The 18,049-nt window shown below is 41.3% G+C and overlaps 1 protein-coding gene across 1 annotated transcript in view; it reads left to right on the forward strand.

The window, feature by feature from the left end:
- LOC309545022 (prostaglandin reductase 1-like) overlaps window positions 1-18,049 on the forward strand; it is an 89,600-nt gene that overhangs the window by 32,130 nt on the left and 39,421 nt on the right. The window contains exons 3-5 of the mRNA XM_082244125.1: window positions 5,600-5,645; window positions 9,613-9,672; window positions 12,657-12,824. Coding sequence (XP_082100251.1) covers window positions 5,600-5,645; window positions 9,613-9,672; window positions 12,657-12,824 — 274 coding nt within the window. The remainder of the gene's footprint in view (window positions 1-5,599; window positions 5,646-9,612; window positions 9,673-12,656; window positions 12,825-18,049) is intronic.

The following is an 18,049-nucleotide window of genomic DNA, read 5'->3' on the forward strand; positions in this document are numbered from 1 at the left end:
TCTGGCGCACATTTGCCACATCTGTTTGTGATCATCTGGCGCACATTTGCCACATCTGTTTGTGATCATCTGGCGCACATTTGCCACATCTGTCTGTGATCATCTGGCGCACATTTGTCCTCAACACAGTAAAAACACCTGTCACACATCTGTCATGTACAATAATCTGTTACATTGAACATCTGTCTGTGAGCATCTGCAACATCTGTCTGTGAGCATCTGGCGCGCATTTGCCACATCTGTCTGTCATCATCTGGTGCACATTTGCCACATCTGTCTGTCATCATCTGGCGCATCGGTCCATGATGATCTGCCACGTCTGTCACAGGGCCTTCAAAAATGTGATAGGTATTCAGGAAATAAAAAGTGTAGTTTATGAACCTAGAACGCCTGTAGGTGCTACTTGGATATTGGGCCCCTGTATGTGGCCAGGCTGTGGAAAAGTCTCACACATGTGGTATCGTATGAGTAGCCGAATATATTTTGGGGTGTAATTGTACGTTTATCTATGCCATGTGTAAGAAATAACTTGCTAATAGACTATTTTGTGGGAAAAAAAAATTAAAAATCTTCATTACCCAAACTATTGTGGGCAAAAATTGCAACTTCAAAAAACTCACTATGCCTCTTACTAAATAGCTTGGACTGTCCTTTTTATACAAAATGGGGTCATTTGGGGGGTATTTGTACTGTCCTGACATTTTAGTGCCTCAAGAAATGAGATAGGTTGTCAGTACATCAGGATTGCTCAATTCTCAATGATGCGTAGCCTAGCTTGTAGACTCTATAACTTTCACACAAACCTATTATCATACACTTATCAGGATTTTTTTTATCGGACATGTACATTCTGGACAAAATTTATGATGAAATTTGATTTTATTGTATTTCTTTTAAACAAAGTAGAAAATATTGTTGTTTTTTTTTTCAACATTTTCGCTATTTTTTTTGCTTATCGCAAAAAAAAAAAAAAAAAAAAAACCCCAGTGGTGAATAAATACCACAAAAAGAAAGCTCTATTTGTGTGAACAAAATGATAAAAATTTCATTTGAGTACAGTGTAGAGTGATAAAAATTTAATTTTAGTACAGTGTAGCATGACTCAGTAATTGTCATTCAAAAATTGACTTAAAGCTGAAAATTGGTCTGGGAAGGAAGGGGGTGCCCAGTATTGAGGTGGTTAAAATTGCATGCAGACATCTGAAGGCAGAATTCCTTTTTAAGGAGTGCAAATGGTGGCAAACTCAATGCTACTAGGCTATATCGTGTAACTGCTAGGTTATTCATTTTGAATTAGCTGACAGTTCATTCAAAATAAATCTGCTGCTTTCACATATCATGGCATAACTAAATTGAAGCACGTGGCTCCATCTAGTGGCCATAATGCAGTATTTCCCTGTGTTTACACTTTTCTTAACTACTTGAAGACCAGACTTTTTCTGTAACTTTTTGGTCAAAAGTTTTCAATCAATATTTTTTTAAATAAATAAACCTATATCTAAAATTAAAGGAACACTTTTTTTTTTTAATTCAGAGTATAGCATCAATTCAAGTAAACTCACAGGGATATTGCACTGGTCAGTTAAGTAGCAGAGGGGGTTCTATGCTGGTGAAGTGGGTCCTGAGTTCCTTCTGGTGCACAACCATGCCCGGCCTCATGTGGCAAGAGTATGCAGCCAGTTGCTGGAGAATGAAGGAATTAATACCAATGAATGACCTGAAGCTCGCCTCCCCTAAATCCTATAGAACACCTCTGGGACATTATGTTTTGGTCCAACCTGCGCGATTTTTACTTTTTGCGCTATAAACAAAAAAAGAGCGACAATTTTGAAAAATATTTTTCACATTTTTTATCAGAAATTCCCCAAAAAAAAACGTAAAAATCAAAATTATTTAACATTTTTGGCCAATTTGTTTTCTGCTACATATGTTTGGTAAAAAAAATCACAATAAGCGTATTTTGATTGGTTTGCGCAAAAGTTATTGTGTTTACTAACTAAGGGAAATATTTCTGTCATTTTTGGTGTTTTTTTTTTTTTTTTTTTTAACGAGTAATGGCGGTGATCTGCGTTTTTTTTTTTTTTTTTTTTTTTTTATACGGGACTGTGACATTGCGGCGGACAGATCGGACCCTTGACTGACATTTTTGACACTTTTGGGGGTACCATTGACATTACTACAGTAAGGTTGACATACTCTCCTTGATAAAGGCCCCCCGGGCCGAAACACGTAGGACACTTGAATACCCTCCCTATGGATCCGACGCTATACCCAAAGCGTGGAACAATAGAGAGACAGTGATTGTCACCTTACCGCCGTGTCACCCTTTCCTACTTTCTTCTTTACTCCCGATCACTAATGGGTCTATAACCCATACACCAAATATATGATTACTTCAATATTTTCTTGGATCTACTGTATATATTTGTAAAATTATACTATATGTTTTCAATGCATATAATCTATAATCATATAATCTATTTTATTTTAAAAAAAAACAATAATTTCTTATGAACATACACATAAAGCCCCTAAAGTCCCAATTTTTGACCTGAGGCACCAAACCCCATATTCAAAATTTATCTCGGGATGATGGCTAAACAGAACTGAAAAGTTCTTTAGGAATCGCACACCTATACAACATTACTACAGTAATCAGTGCTATACATATGCACTGTTACTGTAAAAATGACACTGGCAGGGAAGGGGTTAACTTTATTGGAGATGCAGGGGTTAAATGTGTCCCTAGGGGCGTGTTTCTAACTGTAAAGGGGTGTGGCTTTTCGAGTAACCACAGAGATATACGATCCTACATAGCAGGACCGTATGATCTCTGCAGTTACACAAGGGAGAATGACAGGCGGCTTTGTTTACATTAGCCGCATGCCTTTTTCCCTCTGCACCGTACGATCGCGAGTGACCGGCGGGTGTCCGCCGGTCACACGCGCAGACTTGTTGGGGGAACGAGCGAGGACGGGTGCGCGCCTCCGGCGGCGCGCGCTCGCCCCCTAGAGGCTCACAGGCTAGCGACGTAGTCCTACGTCACTTTGCCTGTACGGGGCTGACCGCCGCAGTAAATAGTCGTGCGGCGGTCGGCAAGCGGTTACATTTTTTTAACTGCTGGTTATCCTTAATGGATGTGTTCAATGTCTTATGACAGGCCTGTTTTGAAAGAAACAGACATCCTGCCAGAATTCAATTAGTGGTTTTATGTCTGAGTTGAGATAACGGTTCTTTTGTGTAAAACCTATGCATTCCATGAGTTAACTGAGGTGGGGAGGGGGGAGAATTTCCCTAGTGTATAACTGTTCTGCCTGTCATGGCTGACTTGTAATGACTGAACAACATGGCTGCTTACGGCAGCTTTTCGTATATATATATATATCCAGTGCAGGATATCATTACAGCGACAAATGACGGCACTTAAAAATCTCCATAGGCAATGGGACGCTTTAAATTTTTTATTTTTTCTTGGTTTTTACCGGTCCTTGAGAGATCTGGGGGCAAAAGGACCCCAAATCTTTTTTACCTTTTTTTTTTTAAAGGCAAAATTATTTTATTTTTTCGCAAAACAAATATTTACTATGGCCAGGGAACCTGGAAGTGATGTCAGACGTCGCTTTGGTCCTCCAAGGCTATAGATGAGTGACCTCTCATCTTGGTCCAGCTAATGGCTGCATCGGATCGCTTCCGGGCTTCACCAATCCGTTAGGTAAGCCCTGAACTACCGGAGGAGGGGGGGGGGGGGCATTGGCAGGGCACCTCTACTGCCGCTTCTAAAAGGGATCCTGCAGCGAAGTTGCCTATGGGGCCACTTTTATTTTACAGTGAAATAGCTATAGTAGAAAAAATGACTGGGTTATGATAGCTAGCTGCTGCCATAACACCATTATTTTTAATGTCAAATTAATGACATATTTTTACTATGGGCCAGTCGTTGCGTGGTTTGTAATGAAGAACATCTAGGTCGGATGTTCTTCCTTTAACAAGAATAGCATGCATCAGGAAAATACTGCATTATGGCCACTAAATGGAGATGCGTATTGCAATCTAGTTATGCCATGCTATGCAGAAGCAGCCCATTAATTCTGAATGAACTACCAGTGCACCTTTACACACAAGAAAATGTAACTGCTCTGCTCTGATTTTGGTAATGCAGTGCGTTCCAAAACAGGCTAGCTGAAAAATGTAATAAAGGCCTAATAAAATCTCTCTGGCAGTAGATCCTTTAAGAACTTGCCGTCATGTGTCTGTTGGGAAGCTGTGATGAATGTGACATCTTCCTGCATAGGGCTCTATCCCCAGCCTCATTCAGCCAAGAGATTTCCCAGTTAAGTCATAGGTTGTAATCCTCAGACATAAAATCTGAACAAAGCATATCCCTCTATAGCATGTACATGTCTCAATCCAGAGCACAAAGTGTCATATTTTTGTTTTCTACAGTCTCAGCTCTGTTCCTGTGCGGTATAAAGGAGGGTTGTGTCCCTTCCATCCAATTCTCCTTACCGAGCTCTGCGGAGTGTAACTTCAGTTCTCTGCACCCTTTTTTCTGACAGCTCAGACCTGCTTTCTAAATTCTGGACTTTGAAAGGATGTAGAGAAGAGGGGACTGCAGATAAACGGGTACAATTTATGTAGAAGGGATTTATTTCATTTCTGTGTATTACCTGAGGCCAGTCACTTCACTGGGTATTTATAAGGGTTTACAACCACTTTAAATTTAAACAAAGGGTCCACAATGTTTGGTAATGACCTCACCAATTATGGTAATGCCCATTTTTTGGAAACTACTGGAGTCACAGTGGATGCAGACCTGATGTAAAGCTAGTCCCAACGGCCACAGCAACTGTTGGGTGGGTAGAGCCTGATGGGGAACTAAGGGACTAGTTTGCCAGTTCCCCTTTAGTTTTGAATGTTAGACTGAATAGTAGTTATGAGCTGCCAATCAAAAGCAAGGCAGACTTCATTGGACAAACAAATGGCCACTGCCCTCACTTATAACTGGCCTTTTGCAGCAAGGAGCACATGGAAGGGCAACGCATGCAAAACAAAACCAAAGGAAATTTCCAGCTCAACTTAACGACCAGCCTGCAACCAACCAAATTATCCTGTCTAACAGTATGCATTAAAAACAGGGGTTTAGTTTGCACATTTGCCAATACATGCACAGGCTATAGAGCCCCTTTAAGGAATCCCAGTATTTTCTCTAGTCTTAACTCTAAACTTTGAGAGCCTTCTTAGGGGAAGCACATGCATCATAGGAAACTACCGTACCCTCTGTTCTGCCAACCCTACTATAAAACTCCTTAGTCATGTGCCTATCCGTGTGATGGGTGCAGCTGCTGGGAAGGGAGTGTATTATATTGATCTGTACTGCAGCTGTGTTGGCAGCTACTATAGAGGTGATTTGGGGGGTCATTCTAAATGAAAGGGATCAAAATCCATTGCAAATTTATATTGGCCTGTGCTGTACATTCTATCTAAGATTCAATAGAAGCCAATAATTACAAAGCTGTGTTTCATGAACCATAATTTTATAAACTGCTTTTGTATATCAATAATTAAAAATTGATCATCTTTTTGTTTCTTTAACTTTTAGAATTGTTGCTGGAATCAGTGTTTTTGAGTGTGGACCCATACATGAGGTAAATTATATCAACAGAGAAAGTTGTGTGTTTGTTTTTTTTATTTTAATTGCTGTGATTTCATAAGCAAAACCTAAGTAGGCTTTATAAGGTTAGGTTATTACTATTACTATGTTCCCTCGGTATGTCAGACTGATAATATCAGATGTTTTATAACTTTGTAGCCATTTGGTAGTACAGGGTAGAGGGCTGCATTGGGTTTGGGCTCCCGTGGGACCCAACGCAAATCTCGTGGGAGCGGTCGGTTTTACCTTTGCTGCGGGCGGTGAGTGGGCAGTCAGAAAATTTTGTGGGAGACCCGCGGGGCCCAGTGGTCAAATTCATTTAAGTAGTCTACGTTTATAACTATATAATTTTTTTTTTTTTTTTTTTTTAGTATTGATTTACTTTTTTTGCAATAGCCTGTTAAGCAAGCTATTGAGAATGTGAAATCTGAGATTTTTTTGAAGCATTCGATTTATTTTGGTTTGTATTTAATTTGTTAAAATTATATCTAGCCTATTTTCAAAGTTCTCTGTTTATTTATTTAATGGTAAAGTTATTTCCTACTTAATCGTTTGGTGCGTATGTATGCATGCGATAGGCCTATAGCCTGCGTTTAAAAAACTGAGGTGCCGCTAGTTGCGGTTTTGTTTTGACGGTTAATGTTTTATAACGTAAATAAAAAAAAATACCCAATGTTTTTGTCATATATGGTGCTTTGGTTTAGCATTGGTTACTTCATCTTATTTAAACGCAATCATGTTTAAAGTCTGTTGTTCTGGATGTTAACTTGAACTAATGTTTAGTCTGAGTATTTGTGTGCATTTTTCACAAGCTCTGCGATAAAGTCCGTGGGAGCGGGCGGGAGTGGACACAAACATTGCGGGTGTGGGCGGGAGTGGAACACATAGGTTGCGGGTGCGGGCGGTCCTGGTCGTACATTCAGCGGGAGCTGGTGGGTGCGGGTTTAAGAAAACAGTCCCGCGCAGGGCTCTCTGTTTAGAAAGTTCTCCAAACTTTCTAAACAGAGAGCCAGTTTACTGTCCTTCAGGCTTTAAGCAGGGCCAGACTGTGGCCAGTGGGACTAGAAAACGCACTGGCGTCCGTGGGAGTAACCAGTGCTCTGTTTGGTTTCAGTGGTAAGATTAGTGTCAGTAGGAGGAACAGTGCCCGATTGTTGGTATTCGGGAGGAATAGTGCACCATAGTTGTCGGTGGGAGGAATGGGGCCGCATTTCAAGTTTTGCTACAGTTGGGATAAATTGGAACCTATTGTAAGATTTTATTGCTGTCTGAGGTCCGTTGGGGGGGCGTACCCTCAATTTATATCCAAAAATCATCAGGGACCATCACAATTAAAATGGTTGTGAAATCAGAAGGTTTTCTCTACGGGTTACCTGTAAATGAATTAACCATTTAGGAACCGGAAGGTTTTACCGCCCCCTATAATGACCAGGTCATTTTCTGCGCTACAGCACTGCGTTACTTTAAATGTCAATTACACGGTCATGTTACGCTGTACCCAAATAAAATGATTAAAAAAAAAAATAATTATTTTTTAAACTTTCTGCTATAAAACATTCCCAATTAAAAAAAAAAAAAAAATAAAAATGTTCATAAATTTAGGCCAATTTGTATTTTTCTACATATTTTTGGTAAAAAAAAATCCCAAAAAGTGTGTATTGATTGGTTTGCACAAAAGCTATGGCATCTACAAACTAGGGGATAGATTTGTAATTTTTATCTATTTTTTTACTACTAATTGCGGCGGTCAGCGATTTTTGGCAGGACTGCGACATTGCGGCGGACAGATCGGACACTTAACTGACACTTTTGGGGGACCAGTGACCTTACTACAGTAATCGGTGCTAAAAATATGCACGGTTACTGTAATGACACTGGCAGGGAAGGGGTTAACCCAGGGGCGATCAAAGGGTTAAATGTGTGCCTAGTGGATGCTTTCTGTGTGGGGGTTGTATTCACTGGATGCACAGAGACCTGTGTTCCTAAAAAGGAGGAACACAGGATCCCTGTGTTCATCACGGACAACAGCGATCTGTTGTGTTTTTATATCGGCAGACCACCGTTCTGTCTCCTTGGGGAGCAGGTGCCGACCCGCTGATTGGCTCCCCCCTCTAGCCAATTGGCGCGTGTGTGCGCCTCCGGCGGCATGTGCCACCCCTATCTGCTACATGAAGCAACAAGAGCCGACCTGCCACAGTAAAACTACGGTGGCTGGTCGGCAAGTGGTTAAGATCAAAAGCCTTCTGTGTGCAGCAGCCCACCTAATACTTGAGCCCCATCTTTATTCCGATGTCAAAGAATGCCTCGGTCGTCCAGGACTCTCCCTCCCTAATGGCTGAGACACAGTATTGGCTCCCACTTCTGTCAATCAAACTCAGCCAATGAGGAGAGAGGGGCGTGGTCAAACTGCGGCTCTGTGTCTGAATGGATACACGAAGCTGCGGCTTGGCTCGGGTGCCCCCATAGCAAGCTGTCTGCTGTGGGGGCACTCAACAGGTCGGAGGGGCCAGGAGCTCCAGCCAGGGACTAAAGAGGTGAATCTGGCCTGCCCTGTGCAAAATCATTGCACAGGGAAGGTAAGTATAGCCTGTTATTTTATTAGGAGAAAAAAGACGTTCTAAACACTTTAAAGTGTAACTAAAGCCAACACTTTTTTTTTTTTTTTTTAGTTTTGGGTGGAGATGGATTAGAATGTTTGTCAGTGTTTATTGCTGACTGTGCCCCCGTTAAGGAGATTCACCCACTTTGTTCTGCTTACAATGATTATTGAAAATGAAAGTAAAAGTACATTTTGGGTTGTCCCCAGAAAAGTAAGAGGGGATATCTTCCAATAGGGGCACTAGTTCTGGTGACCTGGGAGTCCCCAAGGAATTCCCTTTTAATTTGCAGGTATTTCCTCTCACTTCCTGTTTGGCTATGGAACAGGAAGTGGGGAGAAATCTCCTCCAATGGGACACAGAAGGCAAAAAATCTGGCTGCGGTTATAACCCTTCCTTACTATATCCAAAATGAAGAAAAACATTTTGCCTATAGTTCTACTTTAATGTGGCTTTCTGCTCCAATGCTTCTCTATTGGTCCTTAAAGCGGAGCTCCACCCAAAAGGGGAAGTTCTGCTTTAAGCACTCTCCCACACACCCCCATGCCACATTTTAGCATGTCATTTTTTTTAGAGGAGGGAACGGGTACCTAGTTTTGACAGGTACCTGCTCCCACTTTCAATCGGATCACCTAGGCGACTCGAGCGGAAGTTCTCCTCTCCCCCTCCCTCCCTACTGTCTTCCGGGATACGTCACAGAAGATTGGCTGACCTTCGAGGGAGGCGCAGTTCGACTCGTGCATGCGCACTGTGCACCCGGCTGTGAAGCTGCAAGCTGTCAGTCGGGTGCCCAAACTTGCAATGCCAGCGCTGGGGAGAGAACAGAGGGTTGAGGTGGCCACATTGCTGAATCATGGGACAGGTGGGTGTGTGTTAAAGTCAACAGCTATACTTTTTATAGCTGGCTACTGTTAATAACACAAACCCTACTGGAACTCCGCTTTAAGGTCACCCATCCCAATATGTGGGCAATTGGGGTTCCGGAGGAGCAGGATGGGAAGATCAGAGCATGGCCACAAAACTGGTTGCTGTTTTGCATTTTAAAGCAACCCAGGTTTTTCTATTTTCATGCTACAGATTAGATAACTACTGGTGGGTGCCTACAGAAAGATCCTGCTGGAGGATATAGGTTTGCCTTAATTAACAGTCTTCCCATGCTAATGTGAATAAATTAAAACCTTTTGGAATGTTACTTTGGTATAATTCCTATAGCGTATTTTGGTAATAACAATCAGATTTTTATAATAAATTTCAAAATATGTTTAATTCCATTGACCTTTTTTGTGTACTTTGGTGGATTTTATTTTATGTTGGAAACAAGAGTGCTTTAATTTGATGTCATGTGCCTTGTTTTGCCTCTCACAGACCATACAGTAGACGAATAATGAAGGAAGGGGACGTTATGATAGGAAGCCAGGTTGCCAGGTAAGTTTCCACCTTCACACAAGGAGAAAAAAATCTGATTCTATCTTTTAAAGTATAGGAATTGAAGCCCTTTTTGTGCTATTGCATATTGGAGTTTTGAGGTTGGGGCCTGCTTTTCTTGCAAAGCCCCTGTTCATCCCTGGGTTTTTCGCAAACCACTGACCAGTGAATATGTATTCAAGAACCTCTCTCGCCAGTGTTGGGGCAATTAAAATCATCTGATGTCTGATAGTTGTTAGCCCGGGCAGGCTTTATTACTTCATCTTCTGAGCTTACAGTGTGTGCGGTGAACCAGCAGGCTTCAAGTGGATTTTAGATCCCCCCCGACACCTTAGTGGTTGTAAACCCTCCTATATACCCAGTGAAGTGACTGGCCTTAGGGGATACAAGGAGATTAAACATATCCTATTACATAAGTTGTACCTGTTTATCTGCAGCATCTCTTCTCTACAGCTGTTCAAAGTTCAGAATGTATAAAGCTTGTCTGAGCTGTCATAAAAAAGGGGGCGGAGAGCCGAGGTTGCTCTCTACAGAACTCAGTGAGGAGAGCTCTGTGAGCTGATTGGAGGGAACTGACACCCACCCCTCCACTCAGCACACTGGAACAGAGCTGAGGCTGTCACTCTGCTTCCTCCCGTTCACCTTTTTTCTCTCTTGGTGTCAGAACAACTTGTCAGAAGTGATTGACGCTGACAGAGGAATGAAGCAGTAGACAGAAATTACACCTATGCTCTTAGTGTGCTCTTAACACACTATAGAGGGATGTGCTTTGTTAATATTTCAGGTCTGAGGTTTACAACCACTTTAGGTAAAAATAGAAGTATTAGGTTAGCCTGCACAGTTATGACAGCTGAATGTGTAGCTTTCTGTATAAGCCCAGCAAAATTGAAGAACAGGGCTGCACTCCACAGAGCAACTACTGGTAAGGGTATTGTGTATAGCTGGCTGTTGCCACAGTCCCTGCCTTTAGGCCATACCCTGTGACGTGTTTGGCTTCTGATAGGGCTCAATCATAGAGGTCCTTAACGCTGATTAAAGTGGTTGTAAACTCTTACAAGAGAAAATCCACAGACAGGCAGACTTTTTATAACAGAAGAGACCCTAGAGTTCTTTTCTGTCACAAATGCACCCCCCCCCCCCCATGCCTGTCAGCGGATAATGTGATCTGAGACGCACATGCGCAGCTCAGACCACATTTACAGCCTGCTCTGCGTGCCACTGTGAAGTGCCTGCAGTTTGGGAACCAAGAAAGAGGACCAGATGAAGATGGACCAAAGAGATCCTCATCAGCGCAGTACTGAAGGGCACTGTCTACAGGCAAGTCTGTCATAACGTACTAGTATACAGTGCATACTAGTACATTGTGACCTAAGACTGCACAGGGGACCATTTAAAAAAAATAAATACATTTACTAACTGCTTTTAAGCCCTAGGTTTCGCCTTTCCTATCAGAGCTGTGGCCTAGAGTTGGACTGTGCCAACAGCCATCTATACACAAACTTACCAGTGGGAGTTCCATGGAGTGTGGCTGGTTCTTTGACTTTTATTTTTTTTTCCCATTACGACACATAAAGAACAGTACCTGAGCTAAAGCTTCCTGTTTATTTTCTGTATCTGTTCTGTTCTGTAAATGGAAGTATTCTGGTCTATGGTCCATTCTCTGGTTCCTGCTCCTTTTTGTCTTTCACTTTATAATCCTACTTGTCTGTCACATTATACACCTTCCTACCTGCACTTTGTGTTTTTTCACCTGCATAAAATGTGCTTTTATCATGTAGTTTTATAGTGTCATTTGTTGCCTTGTAAACACAGCCTATAATGTATTCAACCTTCACATTCTTTTCTCAGAAGTTCTTGTTTCTGGGGCATGTAGCATGCTACTGCACAGGTTAATGCATGACCTCTGTCTGTAGTCCGATAACTGACATTTTCTGTAAGTAAACTACGGTACATATCCCAGGGTCCCTCAATCTAGTGCAAGTGAAAGCTTGCTACATGTTATTTAGATCTGATAGTCCCAAACAGGCAGAGCATACACAGAGATCACTGATGCAGCTGAAAATTTTTTAAATTTTTATTACATTAGCATTCCCAAATGTTGTGATGTAACGCAAAGCAGATGGCAGTGCAGGCATTTGACGTTGCGTGACCTGGAGAAGGAAGTTGTCATCTCTTTTGGTGAATAGGGACAGGCTAACTAGAACAAACCATGGACATAGGGAAATTGATCAGTCATGACACTACAAACTGCAGCCACATGTGAGCCCAACATTACAATGTAATGCATACAAACACAGGGTATATAACTACACTAATATCTAGGTAAAACATTCAAAATATATTTATTTATAATACCGTTTATGGATAAATTCCAGGCATGGTATATTTTTACATAGTTAACAATGGTCCAGCTTGGACCAATATAACTACGTTTAAAAACCATACCTGGCAGATGGCCCTGAAAGTTGGAAATCACTGAAGGAGATTTCACTACTCCAGAGATCTTGACTTTCTTCCGAGTCCCATGCTGAGCGACTGGCCTGATGCATTGCGAGCACAGGTCAGCCACTCTACACAGGTGACATTCAGGGAATGATTTTTCTGAATGGAATGCAAAGTGTCCTCTGATTGGATGCAGTGGAGATGCAAGGTGGTGACATCACAGCCCCCTGTGTTCAAAATGCAGCAGGCCAGCCACTCAGCACGGGACCCTGAAGCAAGTGGAGATCACTGGAGCCTACTTCATTGACTTCCAGCTTACAGAGGCATAGGCCAGGTATGGTATATACATAGTTACATTGGTTCAACGTAACTATATAAAAATATACCTTACCTGAAATTCATCTTTCAGTATTATCAGGGTAAATGTATTGTATAGCAAACTTGTATTATATTGTATACTTGTAATATTGGTTTTGCTGTGCCTCCTTTTTAGTATGTATTGTACACTTCTTCTTCTCTCAGCATTGCTTACTGTTCTGTAGGGTAACGGAGAGTAAAAATCCCAAATTCCCAGTGGGAGGATACTATGTTGCACAGGCTGGATGGACAACACACTTCATATCAGATGGCAAAGCACTACATGCATTACCCTCCAGCTGGCCTGAATCTCTGCCTAAGTCACTGGCACTTGGAGCCGTAGGCATGCCTGGGTAAGTTGTACAGAACACCAATTCAAAGTACTTTCTCTTATTTGTTATTTAAATTTTCCTCAGCATGGACACCACAACCACTTGGCTTGATTAAATATCTTGTTGGATACTTATTGCTCTTGGAGTGTTGTCCAAAATAAGATAAAAACAATCCATATTGAAATGTAAGAAGTTTTTCTGTTACACTGACCTTATGAGTCTAAGATTCTGCTGTTCCTAGCATAAACCTAGGATCAAGAAGGATGTAATGCTGATCAAATTGATGGAAAAGAAATGGCCAGAGGTGTTATTAGTGGGATGTCCATGCTCAGTCCTACCATGTCATGGTGTCTTTCTGTCCAGCTTCTTCTTTTCTGGTCAAATGCTTATGGGAAGCCATATTGACTGGGAAAGGTTTTCTGACCTTTTATAGTCACTTTATTCTCTCCCCACTGTCCCCAGTGAGACCCATCAGAAAATCACCAATTTACATTGTTCCTGATTTATCAGAAACTGACCAGGACCATAGGTTGCCATCTAATGTCTATGGGTACATTTAAGGGCAATATAGTATACCAGCCTATTAAGTAAGGCCTTGTGCATATGGACTTTAGCTTGTATAAAACGGTGTGTACAGCAAGTTTCTACAAAGCACTTATAGAGTTTTTATACAGATTCAAGTACCTTTGTTAAAGCATCCATCAACTCCCTTTTGGAGAGTCTAAACATACTGTAGATCCTAATAGGAGTGCTGGCTGTTCTAAGCTGCTATCGGGCTTCAGTAAGCGGTTTAAAACTTGTTTAGATAACTTTGCAAATTTTGTAAATGCTTGTCATATACACTTGTCTTGCTTGTCATATACACTTGTCTTCTAACATTTCGAAGCCTGTATGTACATGGACTTGGGTAAATAGCCATGTGAAAAATGAAGTCATCGGTCAGAATTCACCCAATGACCTAACTTCAGTTAAATAAAATATATATAACTCCCTGGTGTAACTGCAGAGATTATACGATCCTGCTATGTAGGATCGTATGTCTCTGTGGTTACATCAAAAGCCACGCCCCTTTACAGTTAGAATCACGCCCCTAGGGACACACTTAACCCCTTGATCACTAAAGTTAACCCCTTCCCTGCCAGTGTAATTTTTACAGTAACAGTGCATATGTATAGCACTGATTACTGTAGTAATGTCACTGGTACCCCCAAAAGTGTCAAAATGTCAGTCAAGGGTCCGATCTGTCCGCCGCAAAGTTGCAGTCCCGCAAAAAAAATCGCAGATGGCCGCAATTACTAGTTAAAAAAAAAACAATAAAAATGACTGAAATCTTTCCCGTAGTTAGTAAACGCAATAACTTTTGCGCAAACCAATCAAAATACGCTTATTGCGATTTTTTTTTTTTTCACTAAAAATATGCAACAGAAAACAAATTGGCCTGAAATGTTAAATAATTTAGATTTTTACATTTTTTTTTTTTCGGGGGAATTTCATATAAAAAATTTTGAAAAATATTGTTCAAAATTGTCGCTCTTTTTTTGCTTATAGCGCAAAAAGTAAAAATCGCACAGGTGATCAAATACCACCAAAAGAAAGCTCTGTGGGAAAAAAGGGCGTCAATTTAATTTTGGTACATTTTTGCACGACCGCGCAATTGTCTGTTAAAGTCACGCAGTGCCGAATCGCAAAATAGGCTCTGGTCTTTGAGCAGCCAAATCCTCCAGGGGTTAAGTGGTTAATATAGGTTGTAAATATGGGAGTTGGGTTATACCTCTATTCTGCACAATGTTCTTATAAAAGAATGATTGATTGAACAAGTACAAAGCATTACGTTTTTATCCTGTTCTGTGACCAGAGGTTTTTGGTTTTTGCTCTGCATTTGAAAAGTTTAAAGTGGAACTCCAGGCACAGACAATTTTAGAATTTCTAAGGGAAAAATAAATGACCTCTAGTCTTATCTACATACTAAATGAGCACACTGCTGCTCTGTACTGTACAACTATTCTTTTTTTTTTTTTTTATATATAGTGAATACTACAAATAGCACTGCACAGCTATTAAAGGTACAGCTCCAATACATGAAAACAAGGCTGCAAAAAAGAAGGCGCCATTGGTCTTCCTGTGTCATGCCTAGCCCTACAAATTCAGCAGGGGGGCCCAGAGGCAGAGAAGTAACTCCCAAATTCTGGGCACCAAGGTGGTAGGTAATTCCTATTTTAAAAAAACGTTCCTGGGTCTGATTTGTTTAGTGGGGCAAGGAGGGCGCAAAGGGGACTATTTAATCACTTTCAGGTTCAAGCAGGGTATTCTGCCAACAGGTTTCTTGACAATTACATTAAAGTCCTGTTTTTTTCTATATCAATGTGCCAGGGCCCGATTGGGATTCTAATGCAATTGTCAGGAAATGCAGAGGCAGATGAATTACTTTCAGCTTCAAGCAAAGTAAATATTCTTTCTGCCCCCTGGTTCCCTTTGCCCAGCTTGGTGCTCAGGAGAAAAGAATAGGACCAGAAGTATTAACGGTGCCCAGAGGATCCACCCACAGGAGAAGCACTGCACCCGGTCCCCAGGTAGAAGAAGCCAGCTGGACCAGATGCTTTGCGGGAGACTGGGCCGGGACTCTGAGCATCAGCACTAGGTTGGCCATATGGTTTAACTTTGAAAATAGTGTTCATTTGTAGTCAAGTCAGGCTGCACAATGTTTTTACATCCAGTTGCCCTCCCACATATCAAAAAGATTGTGGATGGTATCTTTGACTCCCCAAAATATATTGAAATGCATCTTCTTCTTCTTTCTTCTTCCATTTGATGCTGCAGCAATACCCTGGCCATGTTTGGAGTGACACATTTCAGGGGTATTAAGGTAGATTATGTAAGAGGGGGGGGGGGGGTGAAGTGATTGGCGCTGCCTGTATTAGATTAATAAAATTAAAGTGTGGTGTCAGTATATCCTCTGGCCATGTATGGTGTACAAATGACCTCAAACAAATGATCTCACATATGTCACATATACAAGAAAAAATATATATTATGTGCAATAAAGTGCCAATATAGATAAAAAATGTTGATAATAAATATCAAATAACCTCAAACAGATGATATCAAATGAATCACATATACATAAATTATCATGTGCAGTATGTGCAATAAAGTGACAAGTGGTAGGTAAATGTAAATTAAAAAATCTAATAATAAATCAAGGTGGTTCAAAGTGCTGGGTGATGGTGGAAAAGTGATCTGTACCAGATCAATTAAACAATATAAATAGTGAAGAATCCGTGTAAATGGATCAAGACACATAAAGTGCAAAATGCTAACAAGTGACAGTGGCAATATACAGCCACGAATGGTGATAGAAATTTCTGAAAAAGTGGTTAAACCACAGAATGGTGGCTCGACATAAAAAGTGCGGAATCCATAAGTGATGCAATATTGCTGAGAAAATAAAAATTAAAAAATGTAAAAAATTGAGGATTAAAATATGAAAAATACAAAAAAAAAGTGTGTGTGTATATATGTATATATGTGTATATGTATGTGTGTATATATGTATATATATATGTATGTATGTATGTGTGCAAAAAGTCCAAAGACGGTATAAATATGTGCAGAGTCCACAAAATTGGTAAGGTGCTCTCTTGGTGATTCGGAGTGGATGTGCGGGTGAGGAATCTGGTGCTCCCCTCTCAATATAGCCCGTGCTTACCAGAGCAAAGTACCCCTGCTGGGGTGAACGCTTATCGATATTGGGGATTGCTCCCATGTAGCAGGGGCCTGGAACCCTGTTCACCTTAGCTATGGTCCTCCTCTCCAATCACTTCTCAAGGGTATCAATATGGGCTCATACACATCAAACAGGCATCAGTATTCAAAGGGTAATGAAGAAAATCCCAGGACATGTATAAAGGAAGAATGCCTCATATAGTGAAGTATTGCTTAATAAAAGATTCCTTTATTTGTATAAAAACACCAGGTACTCACATTAGCAGTGGTTCAAACAATCACGTCTGTCATAGGAGCCGCAACTTCCTTGTTTGCGGTATGTATCTGGAACACCGTGCGTTCCACCCGCCGGATTTGCGTTCCAAGCCGACAGACCAACAAGCGGAAGTGACGTGGTTACGATCTTGACGCGTTTCGTACTCCTGATGACGTCATTGTGATGAAACGCGTTGAGCGTAACCACGTCACTTCCGCTTGTTGGTCTGTCGGCTTGGAACGCATATCCGGCGGGTGGAACACATGGCGTTCCGGATACATAACGCAAACGAGGAAGTTGCGGCTCCTATGACAGACGTGATTGTTTGAACCACTGCTAATGTGAGTACCTGGTGTTTTTATACAAATAAAGGAACCTTTCAGGGTTATATCTCGAAGTGGGCCGCAGCCAATTTTCTTTTATCTCCACTCCTTAGCGCGGATCCCCCTTCTTTCTTCCATTAAGGTAGATTAGTGTACATTTGTCGCTCTCTGAAGAGTGGATCCGTTTTCAAAGGGTGTTTGACAGAAGAGTGGATCAGTTTTCAAAGTGTGTTTTGACAGACAGTAAAGTGTTACCTCATCTTCTGATTTATTCCCTAAAAAACATGCACCACCTTTCTGCAACTGTGTTCGTTGTTCACGGCTATGAGGTGGCCCATTCAGTGGAATGGGTCGCTTTCCACCCTCAAACATGACAGCGGGAGTTAACTTTTGAATACTCCCATTTACTGCAATCTGCATCTTACATACTCCAGACCCCTGTATTCTATGCATTACCCAGTCCTAACCCCCTGAACTATGTAGATTACCCACTCCTGATCCCTGACCTCTGTATGGTATTCATTCCTGACCACTGAACTATGTATATTACCACTCCATACCCCCTGAACTCTACGGTACTCACTCCTGACCCCTGCACTCTGTACATGCCTGACCCCTGAACTATGTTTATATCCAGGGCTGCTGTTAGAAATCGCGGGGCCCCTTACAGACTACCGAGCAGGGCCCCCCCAAGCAAATATTAAAGATATATTTAGCTAAAATTACAACAAAATCACTATTAGCAGACACAAATATAACAACTCGCATAATTCCTACTAAATCGAAAAAAAAAAAACTATGTTAAATAAAAAAGAAGATGAGATGAGAAAAATATACAGGCTGGGCAGTTGGAGCTCAGTGATCAGAGAGAGAGAAACAAAGTTACAATTTACAAATAAACTCCTGAGCAGAGATAAGTGCTGGGAGGGGGGGCCCACACAAGG

The sequence above is a fragment of the Pelophylax lessonae genome, assembly GCF_965119305.1.
Source record: "Pelophylax lessonae genome assembly, chromosome: 1".
Taxonomy (NCBI): Eukaryota; Metazoa; Chordata; class Amphibia; order Anura; family Ranidae; genus Pelophylax; species Pelophylax lessonae.